Source organism: Carassius gibelio, chromosome A10 (genome assembly GCF_023724105.1).
Source record: "Carassius gibelio isolate Cgi1373 ecotype wild population from Czech Republic chromosome A10, carGib1.2-hapl.c, whole genome shotgun sequence".
Classification (NCBI taxonomy): Eukaryota; Metazoa; Chordata; class Actinopteri; order Cypriniformes; family Cyprinidae; genus Carassius; species Carassius gibelio.
The window spans coordinates 4,701,249-4,721,976 of NC_068380.1; the positions used below are offsets into that span (position 1 = coordinate 4,701,249).

Genomic DNA, 20,728 nt, shown 5'->3' on the forward strand with positions numbered 1-20,728 from the left:
TATCAATGTTGAACACAGTTGTGCTGAGCAATATTTTGTTGTGATATTCAGTTAGAGACTTGTTCAAACTTTGGTTGATACTGTAAATGCGCCTGCAACAGCTAATTGACAAAAATCAACAAAGAGAAAATAATAATAATAATAATCATTTTATATAAAAGATACATTACATACATAAAAAGGATAGAGCAAATAAAATTTAGACTTTTAAAATTTGATTTAGTCAATTAAAATTGACAACATTTTTGTAATTCATCAAATTATTAGTAAGTCAGTGTGTATTTAAAAAAAAAAAAAATATATATATATATATATATATATATATATATATATATTCCAAAATTTAGTTTTATTATGTAATCACTTTGTAAATAAGTACTTTCTTTCAATAATCCACTCTCTCTCTCTCTCTCTCTCTCTCTCTCTCTCTCTCTCTCTCTCTCTCTCTCTATATATATATATATATATATATATATATATATATATATATATATATATATATATATATATATATATATATATATATATATATATATATATATATATATATAACATTGCAGTAACTAAAATATTTTTATTTTATTTCTTTTAATTTCTTTTATGGACACAATTCAAACATTACTACAAATGAATCAAATAAACACATCTGGCATCAGTGCAGATGCAGCGTCATCCGAGCATAAAAATAATACTGAAAGCATTAATGCTGTAAAGATATGACTGTGTGTAAAAACCAGCTACAGTACGGTTTGAGCGTGTGAACAGGAGACGGTGATGAGTGAATCTGCTCCCACATCATGAGATGTAATACTCATTCAGCATTCACCTGAGCTCCTCACACACCTTCTGCTTTCCCGGGACATATCTGACTGCCAGCGTGGATGAAGCATGGCTCGGGACGAGGAGCGTGTGGCAGCACATGCTGATGACCAGAGCTGAGGCTGAATATCAATGACTTTACACTAGTCTCCATCTCACTGCTATTAGAGCTTTGGCTAATATTTTGAATTAGATTTTATTTTTAAATTTTCTGATTTCATTTTAATGTTAGTTAAAGTTTTGTTATTTAGTTGTGTATTATGTATTTTTGTAAAAAAAAAAAAAAAAAAAAAAAGCTTTTCTTATTTTTTTAGATATATTTGTATTTATTTATACAGAAACAGTTTATATAATTTTTATTAGCAATTTTTTACACATTTTACTAGAGGTCGACCGATATATCGCTCGGCCGATATATCGGGCCGATATTTGTCTTTTTTTTTATATATCGGAATCGGCCGATATCCGTGTTTAGTAGCGCCAATTTAAAGTCAGGCAGGTCGGCAGTCAGCCCCGCGCTATTGGCGCTGTGGAAAGTGCTGCTGCAGCCACTGCATGTGAAGCACCCCGAGCCAAAACTTTTGGAAGATTCAACAACAGACCTGGGAGATAAAGGTAGTCAGAGAATTTCACTCTGTAAATGGGGTGGAGAAGTTGTCAGCTCTCACAAACACTGCAGCATGATTGAGTGCTCCGTTACTCCGCCGCTCACAGACAGCACCACGCTCGGAGAGACAGCTGTCCTGGAGCTGCCCAGAACGGTGAATCACATTTTTCGGAAGCATGGTTTGATGCAGACAATAACCAGTTTTCCATCCAACTCATTTGTATTTAGGGATGTCAATATTTGATAATTTCCATGATCGATCGTTGTTTAAATTAACGATCAATTAATAACCTTAATGCTGCAAAATTCGTCTGCAGCGGTATTATTATTATGCGCAAAAGCCACTTGGAAAAAAAGCTTTCTCACCTGAATTAAAGGGGTTTTAGTGTGAATAAAATGATAGTAGCAGGACTGTAAAATGAATAAATGTGATTATGATCGTTTGATAAAATGAAGAGAGCGCGCCATGCGTTTGAGATCATTTTACTTTGCTGAATGTTTTCTGTCAAGGAGACCGCTGAATGCGCTTCTTTAAATGGTTTCGTGGTGCTCGTTGTTGTATTTTAAAACGCAACTGCAATGTTTTCAAATGACACTATAGTAGTGGTGCAACGGATCATCATTGGTCCGTGATCCGTTCCGATCAATATCTTCAGTTCGGCATACGCGTGACCCGCGGATTGATTTATGAAAAAAAAAAAGTTGCGCATGTTCAGTCCACACTCGATGGTAATGCCGAGCGGAGGAGCTTGAACGCCCCGCGCATTTTGGCTTCCCTGTCAGATATAATGATGAAGGAAAGAGGTTAGAGTGAAAAGATTGTGCCAGATCTTTATGAACAGGAGAAGAAAAAAGTTGTGGATGAGCTATCCCGAGCATCCTCTGTTGCGCTCACGACAGACGGGTGGACGTCCAGGGGGACGGAGAGCTCTGTGATGATAACTGCTCACTTCATCACAGCAGACTGGGAGATGAGAAGTCCTTATTATTATGTTAAAAAGAAGATATTATGCCATGTGCACTAAGTCCATACGAGGACGAGCGAGCGCGGGTTTGACTAGATGTATTTGGAGGTTATTGCTCACGTCTCGTTCTGCACATATCCAAATGTTTCCATATTCGCAATGTATCTGAATGTTAAACTATAATATATTTTTAATGTAAACTAGACGGAAAAATCATCCTCTTCACATGAGCAAAAACGTCCTTTGCATTACAGCAGAGAGGACCGGTATAGGGTGTATTTAAACTGACCAGTGTAACTTTTTAAATGTTTGGTTGACTCTACTTTATTTTAATAATGAACAGACTGCGATGTAAGTTCGAAATTAGAATGCACTTTAGATGTTCTGTGTCATTTATACCAAACACAAATGTTGCTGGTTGCTAGTGTCTTTGCAGCACTACTGTTATTTATTTTTTATATATTTATTTTTTTATATTTTTCAGTTTAATTGATTTTTATTTCTAAAATTGTATTTATTTAAATGTATATTTAAGTTTACATTTATGTTCCAACAAACTTGAAAAATTCTACTTGATAAATGTAAATGCTCTAAAACTTTTATGTAAATGATTGACTTATATATATTACCTGTTTTATATATTTAATACTTGGTCAGTTTATTAATTTGTTTGGTTAACTTTGGATACATTTTTTTATTTTAATACAGTGCAGTGCACTAAATTAAGATGAATGAAGAGATGGTTCAAGTCAGTGCTCAATAAATTATGATAGGTTTAGAAAAAATGTGTTCCACTTATTATTAGTGTGACATTGTAAAATGTAAAATGATGAAAATAGCCTTTTATTAATTGTTATAAATATTTATTTGTTTAATGCAAAAGCATGACAAGGCCTATGATCATTTGGTCACACTTTATTTTAGGGTCCACTTCTCACTATTAACTAACCATGACTTTTGCCTCAATTAACCCCTTATTTGCTGCTTATTAACGGTTTATGAGGTAGTTGTTAAGTTTAGGGTATTGTGTAGGATTATGGATGTCATGCATTACAGTACATGTTATTTTATTAGCACTAATAAACAGCCAATATGTTAATAATAGACATGCTAATAAGAAAGTAGCTATTAGTGTGAATTGGACCCTATACTAGAGTGTTACCGATAATTTTTATGCCGATGTTTCACATGCATTAAACAAGTTTTTATTTTTGTTTTCTTATTTTACTAGCTTTAGTGTTTAATGTCAACATTTTGCTCAAAATGCAAGTAAACCTGGCTGTTTGCATGAAATAATGTGGGAAGAAATACCTTCTGTCATTTCACAAAGTAAAAACAGAATGCAGTATATCAGAGAGTTCTGTGTCCCAGTACTGTTTCCACCCCAATAAAAGTGAAATGAATATGCAGGGAATGGTTTTAGCACACAGAAACGAGTCGCATCAGAGCCCATTACAGTAATAACTGCGGCTGAGAGGCTGCTTAAAGCGTGAGTCAGTCGACATGCCGCACGTTTAAACAACTCCCAACAATTACCAGCGTTTTCAGTCCATTCCCGGCCATCGCTCGCGGCCTGCGCCACACTCGCCCCGCTGCGACCACGATTGACCGCTTGTGTTGTGACACACGTGAGCTCCAACCGATGGCGACTGTAAATCCAGTCTGGAGCGTTCCTGCCTTCTTTAGCACTGAATCCTGAAGCTCTCAGCCTTTACACGATGAATTCAGTGAAAACGAGACACAGAAGTAGAGACATAACATTGGTTCTCATTGGCACTGCAATCGCATGTTCCTTTGACTCGTTACATCCTGGCCACGGCACAAGGAAAGTTTCCACCATCTGTGTAGTTTCTGAGTTTCCAGTTGAATCGAAGCTGTCCTCAGTATTAGTTTTTAGCTTGTATTCTCTGTTTGCCACATTAGCAGCGGTTGAACCGAGTGGCTCAATTTAAACACTTTGGGGTTTTCGACAGAATGCATTCCATATTTTGTGCCAGAAACCTGAGAGGTGAATAATGTAGAGCTGAACAGGGTGGAAATGAGCAAACACACACACGTTGAATTTATTACCGCCTCTAATGGGCCGAATGCATTACAATGCCATTTGTGATATGTAGCGCTACACAACCTTTCTGCCCATTATAAATTAATGCAAGGTTGGAGATGATAGATGCTTCGGTTCAGTCTCGAGACTTTCAGAAACACTGCACCAAGGTTGCGTTTATATGAAGAATACAGTAAAAATTGGGAATTATTATTATCTCGAAGTGTGCATCCAGCCACAGCACGGGCCTCAGTACACACTACGCCTTTGATTGCTGCAGTATATATAGTATTTGTATACGTGCACATTATGCAAATGTTCTATATGCATGAAATATCCAGATGACCTATTAACGTGCATGCTGCATGGAATGTTACATCCCATAATGCAATGCACTGCACTCAACATCCATGAAGTCTAACCAAAGAAATGTCAACTAGCTAGCACTTCCAGTTCATTCATCACACTGTAAATGGAAGGTTAAGTCAAGAGCATTGCATTATGGGATACAGTAATCCACACAGTGTGCTCTGGTTGTATATTGTACTGCATTGGTATATAAGTATTGGACACTGGAGCACTAGCATGAGTAGACCAGGAGTGTGTTATTGTGTGTGAGTCTGTGTTGAACAGGATCGAAGCTCGTCTCCTCATAACTCACGCTGGAAGTGCTCGACGCGACACGCTCACAAATCACGCTCACCATTAATAACGCCAGCCTTCTACAGCTGCTGAACTTTATGGTGTTTCCATTGATCAGCGATCCACAACAACAAAACTGCTGCTTATTTATCGCTCTGGAGTGTTACTCAGGCCCTGATTAAAACATCTGTCACAGACGGGACGCTGGAAAAGAGCAAATGATCGGAGCTGTTTCTATTAGCCTCTGGAGAGAGAGAGAGAGGGAGAGAGAGAGGGAGACGGAGAGAGAGAGAGAGAGAGAGAGAGAGAGAGAGAGAGGAGAGAGAGAGAGAGAGAGAGAGAGAGAGAGAGAGAGAGAGAGAGAGACAGAGAGAGAGACAGAGAGAGAGACAGAGAGAGAGAGAGAGTCGGCGGTCAGCGGAGCAAAGCCAGGAGATTTGAATAAAGACTAATTCAGATTTGAATCCATGGTTACGATCATTAGAACAGAACGTGATTCACAAGCAAAAGACTCTTATGAACAGATTCTTTAAATGAATCATTTGGTATTAGTTTGAATCAGTGTAATTCAAACCAATCAGCCTATTGAGAAAATTAATGATTTACTCAAACTATATATATATATATATATATATATATATATATATATATATATATATATATATATATATATATATATATATTTGGTTGTTTGTAGGGATGCACCAATATAATTTTTGGGGGCCGATATAGATACAGATTTTAACGAACACTTATTGGTCAAAGCCGATACTGATACCGATATTTGTCACTTCCTTTCTTATTTGAAATTTTGCCATCAAAATAGATCGTATTTTGGTCATGTTTTAAATAAGCAAAGTTGAAAAACACCTGCATTCAATTATAATAGCAGTTTTATTGCTGCGTCATAAAATAATTTCGAATGAACATGGATTGGATCCATTTAACAATCAGCAGTCCTACATAAATACAACAGAACAAAGATGCATATTAAATAAACAATGCTTTTTAGGTAGGTTTAACAGTTTTCATGTACAGAAATAATGTATGTGGATACATTAAATACATATTAATCATTCTTTATTGTAACTAATCTTCTAATTTGTTTTTGTATACATTTTAATATTTTTATTAAGTATAAATATGTATGAGATCTCCTTTACCAAGGCAGGACTCTTATTTTGTCGTTTGTTATATCGGTCTTATATAGCCGATATGCTGATGGTTGTAATTTGAGGGGAAAAAAATCGGCCGATACATCGGTGCATCTGTAGTTCTTTTAATTACATGTATATAAGCTTAGTAAGCTTACATTTTTATAAAAAAAATACATATTTATTCATAAAACCTACATTCAAATTTTTTTTAATCAAAGGTTAAATATTACATCTGTTTACTTGCATGTCATGTGATCTTTAAATGACATTAGAGACCTGTGAACATGCAAAAAAGTAAATATTTCAGCTTAAAGGGGTTTGACTGATGAAAACTGATTCCCGATCTACTGAATCACATTCACACACCCTTCTAGCATCACCTTACTGTCTGAGAGAAACAGTGAGACAGGCGACGTCACGCCTGAAGTCTGTCCTTGGATATAAGCTCTTTAGGAAAAGGGTGGCGACAGATGAACTGTTGGACGGAGTGAGATCAGCAGCTGCTTATAAACACCATTGCTGTGATTAAGGATGCTGCTTTTGTTAGTAACACTAAATGAGGAAAACCACCACTAGAATGTCAAGGCAACACGTCAGCATACGCTCCTCCACATGGTCTCGGTGCTTGTTTGTGTGTGTCAGGCGTGTGCTGTGGTGTGTTTGGACTCACAGGCGATCCGGACGTGGGCTTTACGGCTCTTGGTGGTTCCTGCCGAGCTCCAGGCCACACACTGACACCAGAAATCCTCCAGACCGAAGATCTCCTCCACCTGCTGACGGGTGATCTCGATACTGGCCTCGCGCACCACCAGACCTGCACACACACACACACACACACACACACACACACACACACACACAGAAGAGCTGAACGACTGGATCTCCAAGACTGCACGAGTCAGTAACACTTATTTTGCAACTATGTAATGAAAAGCTCAGCATTAGAGATTTAACCACACATTAAATTAAATTAAATGTATGCATTAAGCAGACGCTTTTATCCAAAGCGACTTAGTGCATCTGCTTTTATTTTTCAATTATACAAATAAAAAAATACATATTAAAATAATTATGAAAATTACATTTATTATTATATCAAATTAATTTTTATAAGTAATTTTTATAAAATAAACAACTTTTTTTTAAATATACAGTTCAGCACTTCAATAATCCATCTGATGTTAATCATCTATGATTTTACTACACATCTGCTTAAAATCATACATGTACAATCATATTAAATTTAGACTAATACATGAAACTTCAGCTCAAAAAAAATTCAATATATATGTATATATAGATAAATATTGCATTAAATAGAATATTATTATAATAATATAAAATGATGTAAAATATTAGTAATATTTATTATTGCTATTAGTAATGTTTGTAATGAGTTTTTTTAGTAATTATTATTGTTTTTCATTTTATATATGAACAAAAATGACAAGAAATAATAATTATTCTAAAAGAATAAGACAAATCTAAACAGAGTTTAACATGCCAAAGTGCAGAATGTAACTCCCATCTTATTTTAAAGCAAAAAAAAAAAAGGTTTAATAATCTCTCCTTCACTTTCCATCTCGCCATCTCTCTGACTTTCCTTCGAGGCCATACAAGCTGTTGGTTATAATGTACAGCTCCATCTAGAAAACATCTGAAATCTCTGAACTTATGAGCTCATTTTGACACTATGACATAAACCCAGTGTTGATTTTACTTCACACGGCTCCTAAAAATCAGTGGTTAAATCAGAGAAACGCATGGCTCATAAAGATCAGCTGATGGACGCATGAGTCATATTCCTCTGCTGAACTCTATCATTCTGCAGGCTTCTCTTACATGATGTGTGTTTTGTGGCAGTCACACACACACACACACACACACACACGAGCGTGATCAAACACACATGCGGGCCGGGACGGGCGCAGATGGACTGCCAGGATGATTGAGCGGTTTGGACTCTTTCTAGCCACATTTGGAGCGTCACACCGGCCCGATCCTGTTTGCTAAACTCTTCTGATTACTGTTCATCTGGACGCTGGACGCTAAACAAATGATCCCGTCCAAGGTAAAGCCTTCGGTGACGCCTCGTGAACGCCGTGTGTCTGTATTTTACTCCTCCAGCCGTATATATCACCATTTATGGCAGGGACAGAGAGGCTTGTGCTGGCTGTGTGTGTGTGTGTGTGTGTGTGTGTGTGTGTGTGTGTGTGTGTGTGTGTGTGTCAGAGCCCAATGAGCCCCAGCGGTGGTTTCCGGGCACGTTCTGATTGGGTTGCGCTGACCGTAAAGCCACAGTAATCCTCTAATTCTAATGTGCTTCTTCTACATACTAATTGTTTGTTGCTTCATCTGCAGACATTTAAAAATCACACATGCACTTGTCTCGCTCACAGTTAAAAAAGATGATGGAAATATTTTTTTTTTGACATGCAAAATGCTCATTTTATACATGAATGTGGTTTAATTTAAATAGTGAGATTTATAATAAATTTATATGAAATGGGGAAATGCATTAATATACTTTTTCACTTTTATATATTATATGCTCAATTGAGTCAGAATTTATTTTTTCCCCTTCGCTAGTTTATATTACAAAATCCTGCAGCTTGAAAAATAATGAGTGTAACAGTGTGTAAATTAGTATGAAATAATCAAATAAAATTTCTAAACATAAATAATTTTAAAATAATGAAATATTTAAACATTAAAAAAATATATAAAAACTACTACAAAAGAAAAAAATTATTATTTTTTATAAAAGTAATATATAATGTTTTTAGAATTATAAAAAAAAATTATATAAAATATAAAAAAATAAATAATCATTAAAAAAAACAAATTATGCTTTTTTTTTTTTTTTACAGGAACAATTTATAATTCATACTGCAGGGCGTAAGTTCCATGTTATCATGGAATAATACATTTCTAAATTAGATATTTAAAATAATTTAAATAACTTTAAAAATAAAAATTACTAAGCAAAAAATTATGTTTAAAATAGATGTAGATAAACATCTCATATATTTTATTAAATCATTTATTTTACTGTAACAGCATGGTTCTGCAGTTACAGTAAAATAAATGATTTAATAAAATATAAATAAATGTAACAATTATAAATTAAAAAATATATACAAAATTGTAAAATATAATTGCAAATAATTACTATTAAATAACATTTTGTTTATGTTTTAAAAAATATAGGTGGCATTTATCATTTTACACTGAAAGACATAAGGAAAAAAGTTTTTTCATAACCTGTCAACTAATGAAAAAAATTATAATAATTTGCTCCAACACTGAAATGACTTTCTTTTCTATCTGACCATCTCTCTGTCTTTCTATCTCGGTCATAAAAGCTACTGTTTTCATGTGAACCATCAGTGAAATAACCATATAAGCATCCTCATTCTGGCATAAAACACTTACTTTAATCTCAATATTTAATGCTCATTATTAAGTTTGAGTCAGAAATAAGTCACATTGTGGAAGTCAAATGGCTATCAAACTGTTGTAAATCCTGAAGCGAAACACTACAGCAGTTATTGTACTGTACTGAAACCGTTAGAAAGGAGCACAAACAGCCTGTATTCTCTCTCAGGCACAGGAAGACTAATTTAGCCGCTAGTTAAGATTGAGAATCTAGTGCTGGCACTGAAATGACATTTCTAATGCGCTGAATAGAGCTCACATTTCTGTCCTGCAAAGCCAGACCTGGCCTTATATTTACATCCGAACTGCATTATATCGGAAGCTACAGTGCAGAAGGCACAATCTCTCAGAGGCTCACGGACGAGTCAGGAAACGATCACATGACGAGAGAAGCCCATGGGAACGACTGCTCAGTGACCGGAGCACGACTGACTCGGTTTAGGAGCCGCTATGAGCTTCAGTAATTAAAGCCTGTGATGCAGGAGCTTCAGACACAATGCATTAACTGTACACGAACAATAAACTTTCTCTAGATACTGTAGTAACTTGACATGAACAAACAACGAACAATACATTTATTGCAGTGTTTATTAATCTTTGTTTGTTAATGTAAGTTAATGAAAATACACATCGTTGTTTGTTGGTTTATGTTATGCTAACAAGCAAGTTTTTTAGTTTCTTTGTGCTTGGGTACTCGTAGTCAAATACTCTTTTTTCCTAATATACATTATAATTTTTTTTATTTTAAAATGGAAATTTAAATATACTAATCTTAAATATTTATCAAATAATAAAATGTTATAATTCATATTTGCTAAATATTAATTAATTAATACAATTATATAATTAATATCTGTGAAAAACATTATTATAAATAATATGTAATTATAAATACAAATAAATATTGGTTTAAAAATAATAAATAATAAGTTAAATTATACATTTAAAACTATTATATAAAACAGTATTTTTTATTTATTAATAATATAATCATATAAATACATAATAAATAAATTAAATAAAAATGCGACAATACTGAATACAAAAATGTACATAAAAAATATATATATGAAATATAAAATTACATTTAAAATAAAGATGAAATTTATATATCAGCTATCAAACTGATTCTCAATCTTCACATAAAAAAGACATAACATAAAAATTATTGGCCAGTAAACTGAAAACAGTGCCCTAAAAACTGCAATAAATCCTGACTTTACGAGCACCAATCACGCGTCTGGCTGACCAATGACCTCACATCCTGTCATTACGCATCTGCTGACCACTCTACGCTCTTATTATCAAAGAAATGATGATGAAGTGATTTCCTGCCTGTCATATATTATGTCTGATCTCTTGTCTCCTCTGTTTGACAGATGCATTATTGATCTGCTGGATCAGGCCGGGGGGCGTGGTCTCTCAGCTCTGGTGTGTGTTACATCACTGCAGCAGCATATCATTAACTCATTAACTGCTGTGTAAGGATCACTGGATGTCTACATGCAGCCACAGAGACATGACTCTGACGCTGATGGTAAAAACACCAAATAAAAGCCTGTGTATTTATTATTGCTGGATGCTTTGTGTGGCATGCACCATCACTGAAGAAGATTTTAAATCAAACACAGTTTTACTTTTGACTGATTGATTGATTTATAATCAAACTGTCAGATGTTAAAGATGTAGTAAATAATTAGATATTTTTTTTCTCACTTTGCAAACTTCCAATTACTGACTTAGAATATAATCAATAGACACTAGAAATATATCATGCTTTATATGTACACATTACATTAACATACAATTTTTTTATATTATAATAAATTATATTAATTATTATTTTATTTATTATTAAAACCATAAACATTAAAAATTACATAATTAAATACATTTTCTCTTTATTTATACAATATTTAAATTTAATATAGATTTATTATATTATAACCCATCATTATATTATTAATTTAATCACATATTAAAATGAAAGTATATATTAAAATAATCAATAAAATATTATTTCATGTTTTATATTTTTTTATGTAAATTCTATGTGTGTGTAGGTGTACACACACACACACACACACACACACCATTTCATTTTATGGTATTTATTATTTATATAATAATTAATAGAAAATATTAATATATAAAACATTAATAATATATCATACTGAATTATTATTAACTTTTTATCTTTATTATAATAATGTATCATTAGATAGTTATTCCATGTATTACAAAATACATAAAAATATTAATACAAATATAATAATTATAAAATATTCATGCTTATTTTATTTATTAAAATTAAAAATAAGAAATGTTATTTATTATATTTTATTTTATTGTATATGCACACACACACACACACACACACACACTGGATGAGACTGATGCTATTGATAAAAGCCTGAAATCGAAGTGTTGCTATTTACTCCTGGTGACCGTTTCGTGTGGCAAGCGACAGAATTAAACACGGCGGATGAAAAACACGCAGCTCGGAAGAAACAAATCGACTGCCATCTATCTTGTGTCACTCCTAAGTGCTATAGCTCAGGGCATCTGGACAGACCGGATGAAAACCCTCCGACACCCATCCAAATCATTCAGCCGTCGCTATAAATAGCCCAATCCCGAACAGCCCATCAGTAACGCCAGTTGTGAGGCGCGGATGAGTGCTTAAGAGACCGGATCAATAGGAGAACATTTGAGTAGGTGTTTCTCCTCAAAGCGACTCCATTGGCTTCCAGAGAAATCCATTTGCAGTGAGCTAATGATCTGCAGCGCGGCCTCCGCAGTAAGATAACTCCTTCTTTATTTATTTTGGGGACAGCAGGCTGGAGCCGCGCGGCTGGCACTGATAACTGCCCGGCCCTGCTTCAGCTCGGCATAAAATAACTGTTAATCTGACCAAACACACAACGAGAACCAGAGCGAGAGAGAGAGAGAGAGAGAGAGGTAGAGAGAGAGAGGGACAGAGGTAGAGAGAGAGAGAGAGAGAGAGAGGGAGAGAGAGAGAGCGGGAGAGAGAAAGAGAGCGGGAGAGAGAAAGAGAGCGGGAGAGAGAGAGACAGAGGTAGAGAGAGAGAGAGAGAGAGAGAGAGGTAGAGAGAGAGAGAGAGCTAGTGAGCATCAGATCAGGTTTCCGTCAGCTCTTACAGCTATTGAACGGCTCGAGCAGCTTCTATCTGTGCTTGTTTTCTGTCCATCGAGGGAAATTAGAGGAGAAGAGACTACAGTGTTCAGAATAACATGAGCAACATCCCTGCAGTTTATGACCATCTACTGGGCAGTTACGTCTCTGAAACTAGTTTTAAAAAACAGAGACTCATTTTAATCAAACTGGTAGATGTTTAAGATGAAGGGAATCATTTTTTTCTGAGAAACTAAATGATACACACTTGAAATATTACATTTTATATAAAAAAAATGTAATAGCATAAAATATTAAATAATTAAAGTATAAAAGTATAATATATATATTATACACACATAACTTTTAATAATTATATTAAAATAATTTAATATAATATCATTATTTATTATAATATATTCATGATTATTTTATTCATTCTTTATATTTTAACAATATTAAATAAATATTACAATAATATTACAATATTTTAATATTTATATTTGTATATTGTATATATTAATAATTGATCTTTATTTATACAGACAAATATATATTATTTTTATATATATATTTTTTTTTTTGGCAATTTAATATAATATTAAATATTATGTATAAATATATTGTCATTTATTTTAGAAAAAAAAATATTTTAATATTTAACGAATATTAAAATATATATATATATAAAATAGTGTTTTTAAATTATTATATATTTCTGGAAGCCACTTGCTGAAAATCAAAGTAGGCCGCATACAATAGATTAGCATTGATTTTCTGTTTTTCACTCTTCCTCTTCCAGGAGTGAGACAGAAACACAGCGCTGGAGTGATTTAGTCTCAGATAAAGTCTCTGCGAGACACATTTCGCTCTCAGCACAAACTCCTCTGACATTCAGCGTTAACCTCATCTTCATCAACGTCACAGCTAAGAAAACCTTCGACAGCATGATTGAAATTCAGTGTGCCGCGAGCTTCAAACTTAAACCCCAATACACAGATGAGGATTTGATTTCCATTCAGTTCAATCTGCATGTCTGTTCGATGCGTGTTATTGTGTGAAGTTTTAGCAGGTTCCTCAGTGAATCACAATGGTCAGTGTGAGAGAGAATCAAACACCCCGAGGGTCTGGAGCCATTACAGACGACACGCCTGCTTTGATTGGCTGCATTCAGCTGCCAAACAAGGGAAATTGAGTTGTCGCCGCTAGCACACAGGTAGCAATCTCGCTCTCTGGCGTTCAGTGCCACGTCCCTATTGAACAGCTGGATATCAAATCCCCCCGGACACACACACACACACACACACACGCCAGCATTGTCCAGCACCGCATTTCCAGCCCAACATCACTCCCATCCTCTGCAGGATTCAATAAACAGAGAAGCAGCATCAGAGTCGAAGCACAACAACTCAGACCAGCTAAATCCAGCAACACAAACTAATGAGCCCAATTCAGCTAACTATTTCATATTGTAGTAATAAATGCATGACATACAGTGTATTGTTGTCTATTTATACAAATATACCCGTGTAAATTATGTGAAACGTTTCTTTTTTTAAGTAACTCTATTTACTGTATTTACATTTAAATGGCAACTGTATTCTGTATAAATACACATATATATGTGTGTGTGTGTGTGTGTGTGTCGTTTTCTTTTTTCTGTGTAACGTAGAGAATGGAGAGGAGTATCAGTTGAGTGATGAATTCACTTCGCTGAGTGTCATCATCACAGGAAACCAGTAACAGGCCAAACATGCTAAAAGAGCTGCGAGACGCTGAACGCTACAAAAACACACCAGACACAAACGAGACAGAAGAGTTGAAAGCGGCCTCCTGAAGGGGACGCTCAGGACCGCCACGTCTCTCATGTTCCAGAGCTTCTGCCTCCAGTCCCACGAGTGATAGTTACCAAGCGTTTGTGTGAAAGAAGTGTTTCAGACAGAAGATCTGAGCATCCGAACCTCTGCTGTCTAATGATGTCCGTGTCCCAAACAAACCCTTTCTCTTTGTGGCCCTCGCAGTTTAACAAGGCTGAGAAACTCCACTCTCATTACAAGCAGGAGCAAGGTGGGGGGCATCGTAAAAAATCTCCTCTGAATTATTCATTTGCTTGATTTTCTGACTTTAAGAGCCGGCCGCCCGGGGACGAGAGCTGCTGTGCATGCTAGACTCTCTCATTCACAATCCAGCCTTTTCTCTTTGCTTTTCCCTTCACCCCGTTTCAAAACACCCAGCTGGGACAGAAATGTGTTCACAATCTGCACTGACAAATGTATTCTGTTGAATAATACGCAATCTCATTTCATCATAATTTTTAATATAAATAACAAATTCATACTTTAACAACTATTAAAAAGCAGTATTTATAAAACAATATTTAATAAATATATATATTTTTTTTTGACCTTTTTATTGTTATAAATTAATATAAACATATAATATTATGTAATATAACGTAAAGTTCTATATTTAATATTATTTGAAATGTATTATTTATAGTAAGTACATATAAGTGTTTTATTATCATAAGTAATACACTAAAATATTACTAATTTACGCACTTGATTAATCCATTTTTAATATATGTAGCATCCAATTGTCGCTATATATTAATAATATATACATAAAAACTAAATGTACATTATAATATATATATCTATATCTATATATATATATATATATATGTGTGTGTAATGAAAAAAAAACATTAATATTATGTATCAATATATTTACAAATATATTTTTAAAAGATGTGTAATAAAAATGTTCATATTTATGTCAAATAAAATAAAATAAATTAAGAATATTTTAATAATTCATGAAATATATAATAGTATAATTTAATACTCACCCGAGGTCTCGTCCACGCGCTCCTCCACCGTGTGCTCCTTCTGATGGACCCACTCACTGTTGCACTTGAAGTAGATCTGCGTGGCCGGCGTGGCTTTGCAGTAAAGGTTAACAGGCTTGTTCTTGACGATGTACGCCTCTTCCGGCTCCATCAGGAAGTGCGGGAGCGGCTCGGGCGGATCCGAGGGGAACGTCTCCGGGAGTTCACCCAATCCCAGATAGTCGTCATCTACAGAGCGAGGAGAAGATGAGAAGAAGTGAGTGTTTCATAGAGATTGTTCATGTGTTTGCCCGCGAGGCTGTGAGCTACTGTTCACGACAGCTAAAGAGAAACAGACCCAGAGACTGTAATCACATGCAGCTGGTGTAAGGAAGGAAATATACTCCAACAGGCACGAAAACAACTGCACTTAGTTTCTGCATTTCACTTCTGCTCTTGCTTGTGTACTAGTCCAGCTTATACTCTAAACTTGTAAGTGTGCACTACAAATATCATTGAAGAATTAATTGTACCTCATTTGTAAGTTGCTTTGACTAGAGATGTCTGAAGACTAGAAGTGGATGGAAAGACAATCGGATAGATAGACAGACAGGTAGACAGATGAACAGACAGACAGACAGACAGACACAGAAACAGAAAGAGAGAGAAAGAGACAGACAGACAGACAGACAGGCGCAGAAAGAGAAAGAGACAGACAGACAGACAGACAGACGCAGAACGAGACAGACAGACAGAGACACACAGACACAGACAGACAGACAGGCGCAGAAAGAGAAAGAGACAGACACAGAGACAGACATACAGACAGAGACACACAGGGACAGACAGAGACAGACACAGACAGACAGACAGACAGACGCAAAAAGGGAAAGAGACAGACAGACAGACAGATGCAGAAAGAGACAGACAGACAGACAGACAGACAGAGACACAGACAGACAAAGACACAGACAGACAGACACAAAGACAGACATACAGACAGAGACACACAGGGACAGACAGAGAGACAGACACAGACAGACAGACAAATAGAGACGAACAGACAGACAGACAAAGACACAGACAGACAGACACAGAGACACACAGGGACAGACAGAGATACAGACAGAGACAGACAGAGACAGACAAAGACACAGACAGACAAGCAGACAGACAGAGAGTCAGACAGACAGACAGACACAGAGACACACAGGGACAGACAGACAGACAGACAGACAAAGACACAGACAGAGACAGACAGAGACACACAGGGACAGACAGACAGAGACACAGACATACAGACAGACAGACAGAGACAGACAGAAAGAGACAGAGACAGACAGACAGAAAGAGACAGAGAGGTAAACAGACAGACAGACAGACAGACAGACAGACAGAGACAGACAGATAGACAGTAAATTCCTTGTCCTGTCATTCCCATTTAATTTTAACATGTTGTAGGCAATTCATTTAAACTCAAACTTTGTATCTTATGAATCGTGTTGTAAGTATTGGATCTTGTATGGCTAGGAGCATTTGCGTTCACGTACTTATATACAGTATGTTAGTTCCTGAGACTCAATATGTGAGTTTTCATTTCCCACAAACCTGCGGCGGTCTTCCTCTTCAACCGAGGAAATCTGTTTTATTTAATTCCACTGATATTTGTCTGCAGACGGGTAACCCTCCTCTGTAATTACGCTTCACTTTCATCAGAGCCCTGCCTCACCGGTGTCCTCCTCATCAAACACATCCTATATTTATCTGACGCTGGCGGAGCAACGGGGCTCACGGAGAAAAGTAAACAGGAAGAGGCAATCGACATTCGCTTCGAGGACTATGAAGCGGCACTTGAGACGGATTGGGCTCCATACGTCCCATGTTTGGTCGCGTTCGAATATCTGTCCTCTGACTCCACGTCTCTCCATGAGAGGGAAGCGCAGAGACAGTCAACACCTGCAAATACGCTTTCTTTTCATAACTCTCGGCCACCAGACATCAATTATTTACACAGGAGCGAGAATAAATCAGAAGCGAGAGACAGAAAAGACACACCTCTGTGCCCTCGGCCGTAGCATTGACATCACATCAATATCAGCCACGATGTAACCGGCCTGTGTCTGAGAGCTGGGGAACAAGGAGATGGAGGTGAACGGGTGAGACTGCATTAGCACATAGAGCCCCAGGGGATTCTGGGTAGAGTGTGGCTGCTTTCCATCACATGTAGGTCCTAAATCACACCTGTGTCTAATCACCTGCTAATTGAAGGGGAGCTATAACCTCGGCTTGACCCTCAGCATGGGTCACCAGACACATCTGTGCACACGCATGACCTTCTGAACAGAACAACAGGAAGTTGAGGCCTTTTTCAAAAACTAACTACATTTAAACATTTAACAAAGAAGAGTTACTTTATTATTATATATTAGAGTTACTTTATTATAGATTACATTAATTTTATGGGTTTACATTAAACCCAGTTTGAGAAACCCTGGTTTGAAGTAATGTTTAATGTTGAAATCAAAAATGGAATATATTTTCTTTCTCTTTGCTTTTTTATATCGGAATTGTACATTTAATGGTAAGTCTACATTTAGATAAAAGTCATGTGAAAGTAGTTAAAGACCTAAAACGAGTAATCTAGATTATGTTACTAACTATAGTTTTTATCATGCAATCCCTTAACCCTGATTAGCAGTAAAACTAACATTCGCCTTATTATTTATTGAACATGAGTGTATTTTGTCATACAGACTGTGATTTACTTCTCCACTTTGAGCCTGGGCCTAACTACACTCTTTAACTATGGTAAAATCACAGTAACAGATTGTCTCGGGGCTTATTGCTTTCAGTCTATGAATGTGTATTGGCTCTCTTCAACAAAAATGAAAACACATGGTGCTGCACGTAAAAAAAAACTGGCATGGGGCATTAACATTTGGTCTCTATAGGGCAGAGAGACGCAGAACCCAGGAAAAGCATTCAGAGAGATTCCCATTGGACAGTATCTGAGCAAACCAGAGCAAGTTTATCAGTTCTGCAATTAGCTGTGGACCATAACCACGACCCGGTGCAACTGCCAGCCCTGCAGAGCATGATCACTATCTCTGTCACACATGCATCCTAACACACACACACACACACACACACTCGTGCCAAACCACTGATGGTCATCTCACTCTCCCAACATCTCCGACTCCTCCCCGCGATCCAGACCTTGACCCAAAAACTGGCTCCTAGCATGAAGGAAACTGTGTCTCGCAGCGGACCTGAGAGATCAGACGGTGACATGAAAGGCTTCGGCGTGCCGTCCCCGCATGCAATCTTCAATTCATCAACCTCCACAGCAGCAGAAATAATAAATAAAAGAGAATACAAGAGGCTCTCTGGTGAAAAAGCACTTAAGAAATGGAAAAATATGACAAAAAATGCCCTCACGCCAACAGCCCCCACTGATTCACGATCTCTAGTGGACAAAAGAGATAGAAGAAAGTTCCCATTCACTCCTGCATCAAACCCATGACATAATGCAGCACACGCTGCGCCCATCTGTCTATAAGGCAAAACTTTTTTCTTTTTCATGCACTAGTTCATTTTGAGATTTCAGCCGATTTTGCTTCCATTACATGTCATTTTAATGAACTGGGGAAAGCATGGTAATGTCTGTTTTTATCCTATTCATCTTTTATGTATTGCCTTAAAGGAATAGTTTGCTGGAAATGTTTGTTTCTTCATCAGGTTTGTAGAAATGTAGCACTGCATCAGTGTCTCATCAATGGATGCTCTGCAGTGAATGGGTGCCGTCAGAATGAGAGTCTGATAAAAACATCACAATAATCCACAGCACTCCAGTCCATCAGTGAACATCTGGAGAAGACAAAACCTGAAACACATCCAGCATTAAGATGATTTTAACTCAAACACATAGAGTCTATAATCCATAATAACACTTCCTCCAGTGAAAAAGTGTTCTGGTCTGAATCAGGAGAGAAATCTGCACAGATCAAGCAGCGTTTAAACAGATCTAAACTAATCTGAGAGAGACAACAGCAGATGCACTTCTTCACTGGAGGAAGTGAAAAGTGCTGCCACGCTTTGATGCTGGTGCTCAGGGATGTAATTTGAGTCACAGTTATCACAACCACACCTTCCTCTCGGAGAAACAGGCCTTCCACCGAATTAAAACCAAAGAAAAACAGGAATGAAAGGCTCTGATCTTGAATCATGTACACCCGTCACATGCCGAGCGTCTTTCAATTGCTTCAGAAGTCACTCTACAGCCACCGGATGACCTTCATCAGCGCTGCAAGCTAGAACAACATCCTTACAGCAATTAGCGTTTCATCTCTTCTGACGCAATGTTTCGTGAAATCACTGGCAGTACAAGTCACTTCGTTTCTACCCATGAATCTGCAATCCTTTAGAGTGATTTTAATCAGAAACCTCCCAAATTGCTTCCATATGAAGTCAAATCAAAATGTAATTTCATACATTTCCAGGGAGGATATAAGAATATGCAAAAAAGATCATATTATGCCATAGTACTATAATAACCGAAAAGGCTTTTCTGAATATCAATCCACACGTGAATTTGGATTATGATGCTTATTTTATTGTTTGCATAAATCTAATTAAAACAAATCTGGAGGGGGGAAAAATGAGTTTTAGCTTCACTGAGAAACTAGACGCCAAGATGTTTTATTTTTTATTCGTCCAGTTTAACGGCATTAAATCAACTAGTAACCAGGCGAGTTTCAGGTTTTCTTTTTCTTTCTCCTGCAGAAATATGAGACCTATTTGGTGCACAAATTAAACCAAAACTCTTCTTTGAAAAGTAATATCCCGTGGCATCATCGTGCCTCTCGATTTGTAAAAGTACCATTAGATACCCTACATCTGTAAATATTGAGAGCATGATGCCATGAGGAACTATAAACTATGAGCACATCTAATCCGCACTGACATACTGCCGCATGATGTGTTCAGAATCCTGCAGCCGGAGTGAAAGCTTGACTTATGAACACAGAAAGAGAAGGTCAGAGAGTGAATATTCCAGCAGAAACTCTTCTATTGGATTTCTCCTGCTGGAA

The 20,728-nt window shown here is 36.4% G+C and overlaps 1 protein-coding gene across 2 annotated transcripts in view; it reads right to left on the bottom strand.

The window, feature by feature from the left end:
* The window catches only part of LOC128020894 (netrin receptor UNC5C), a 156,273-nt gene that overhangs the window by 69,625 nt on the left and 65,920 nt on the right, over window positions 1-20,728 (bottom strand). For both annotated transcript variants that reach the window (XM_052607694.1, XM_052607693.1), the window contains exons 2-3: window positions 15,660-15,887; window positions 6,905-7,048 (exon numbers count right to left, since the gene is read on the bottom strand). In XM_052607694.1, coding sequence (XP_052463654.1) covers window positions 6,905-7,048; window positions 15,660-15,887 — 372 coding nt within the window. The remainder of the gene's footprint in view (window positions 1-6,904; window positions 7,049-15,659; window positions 15,888-20,728) is intronic.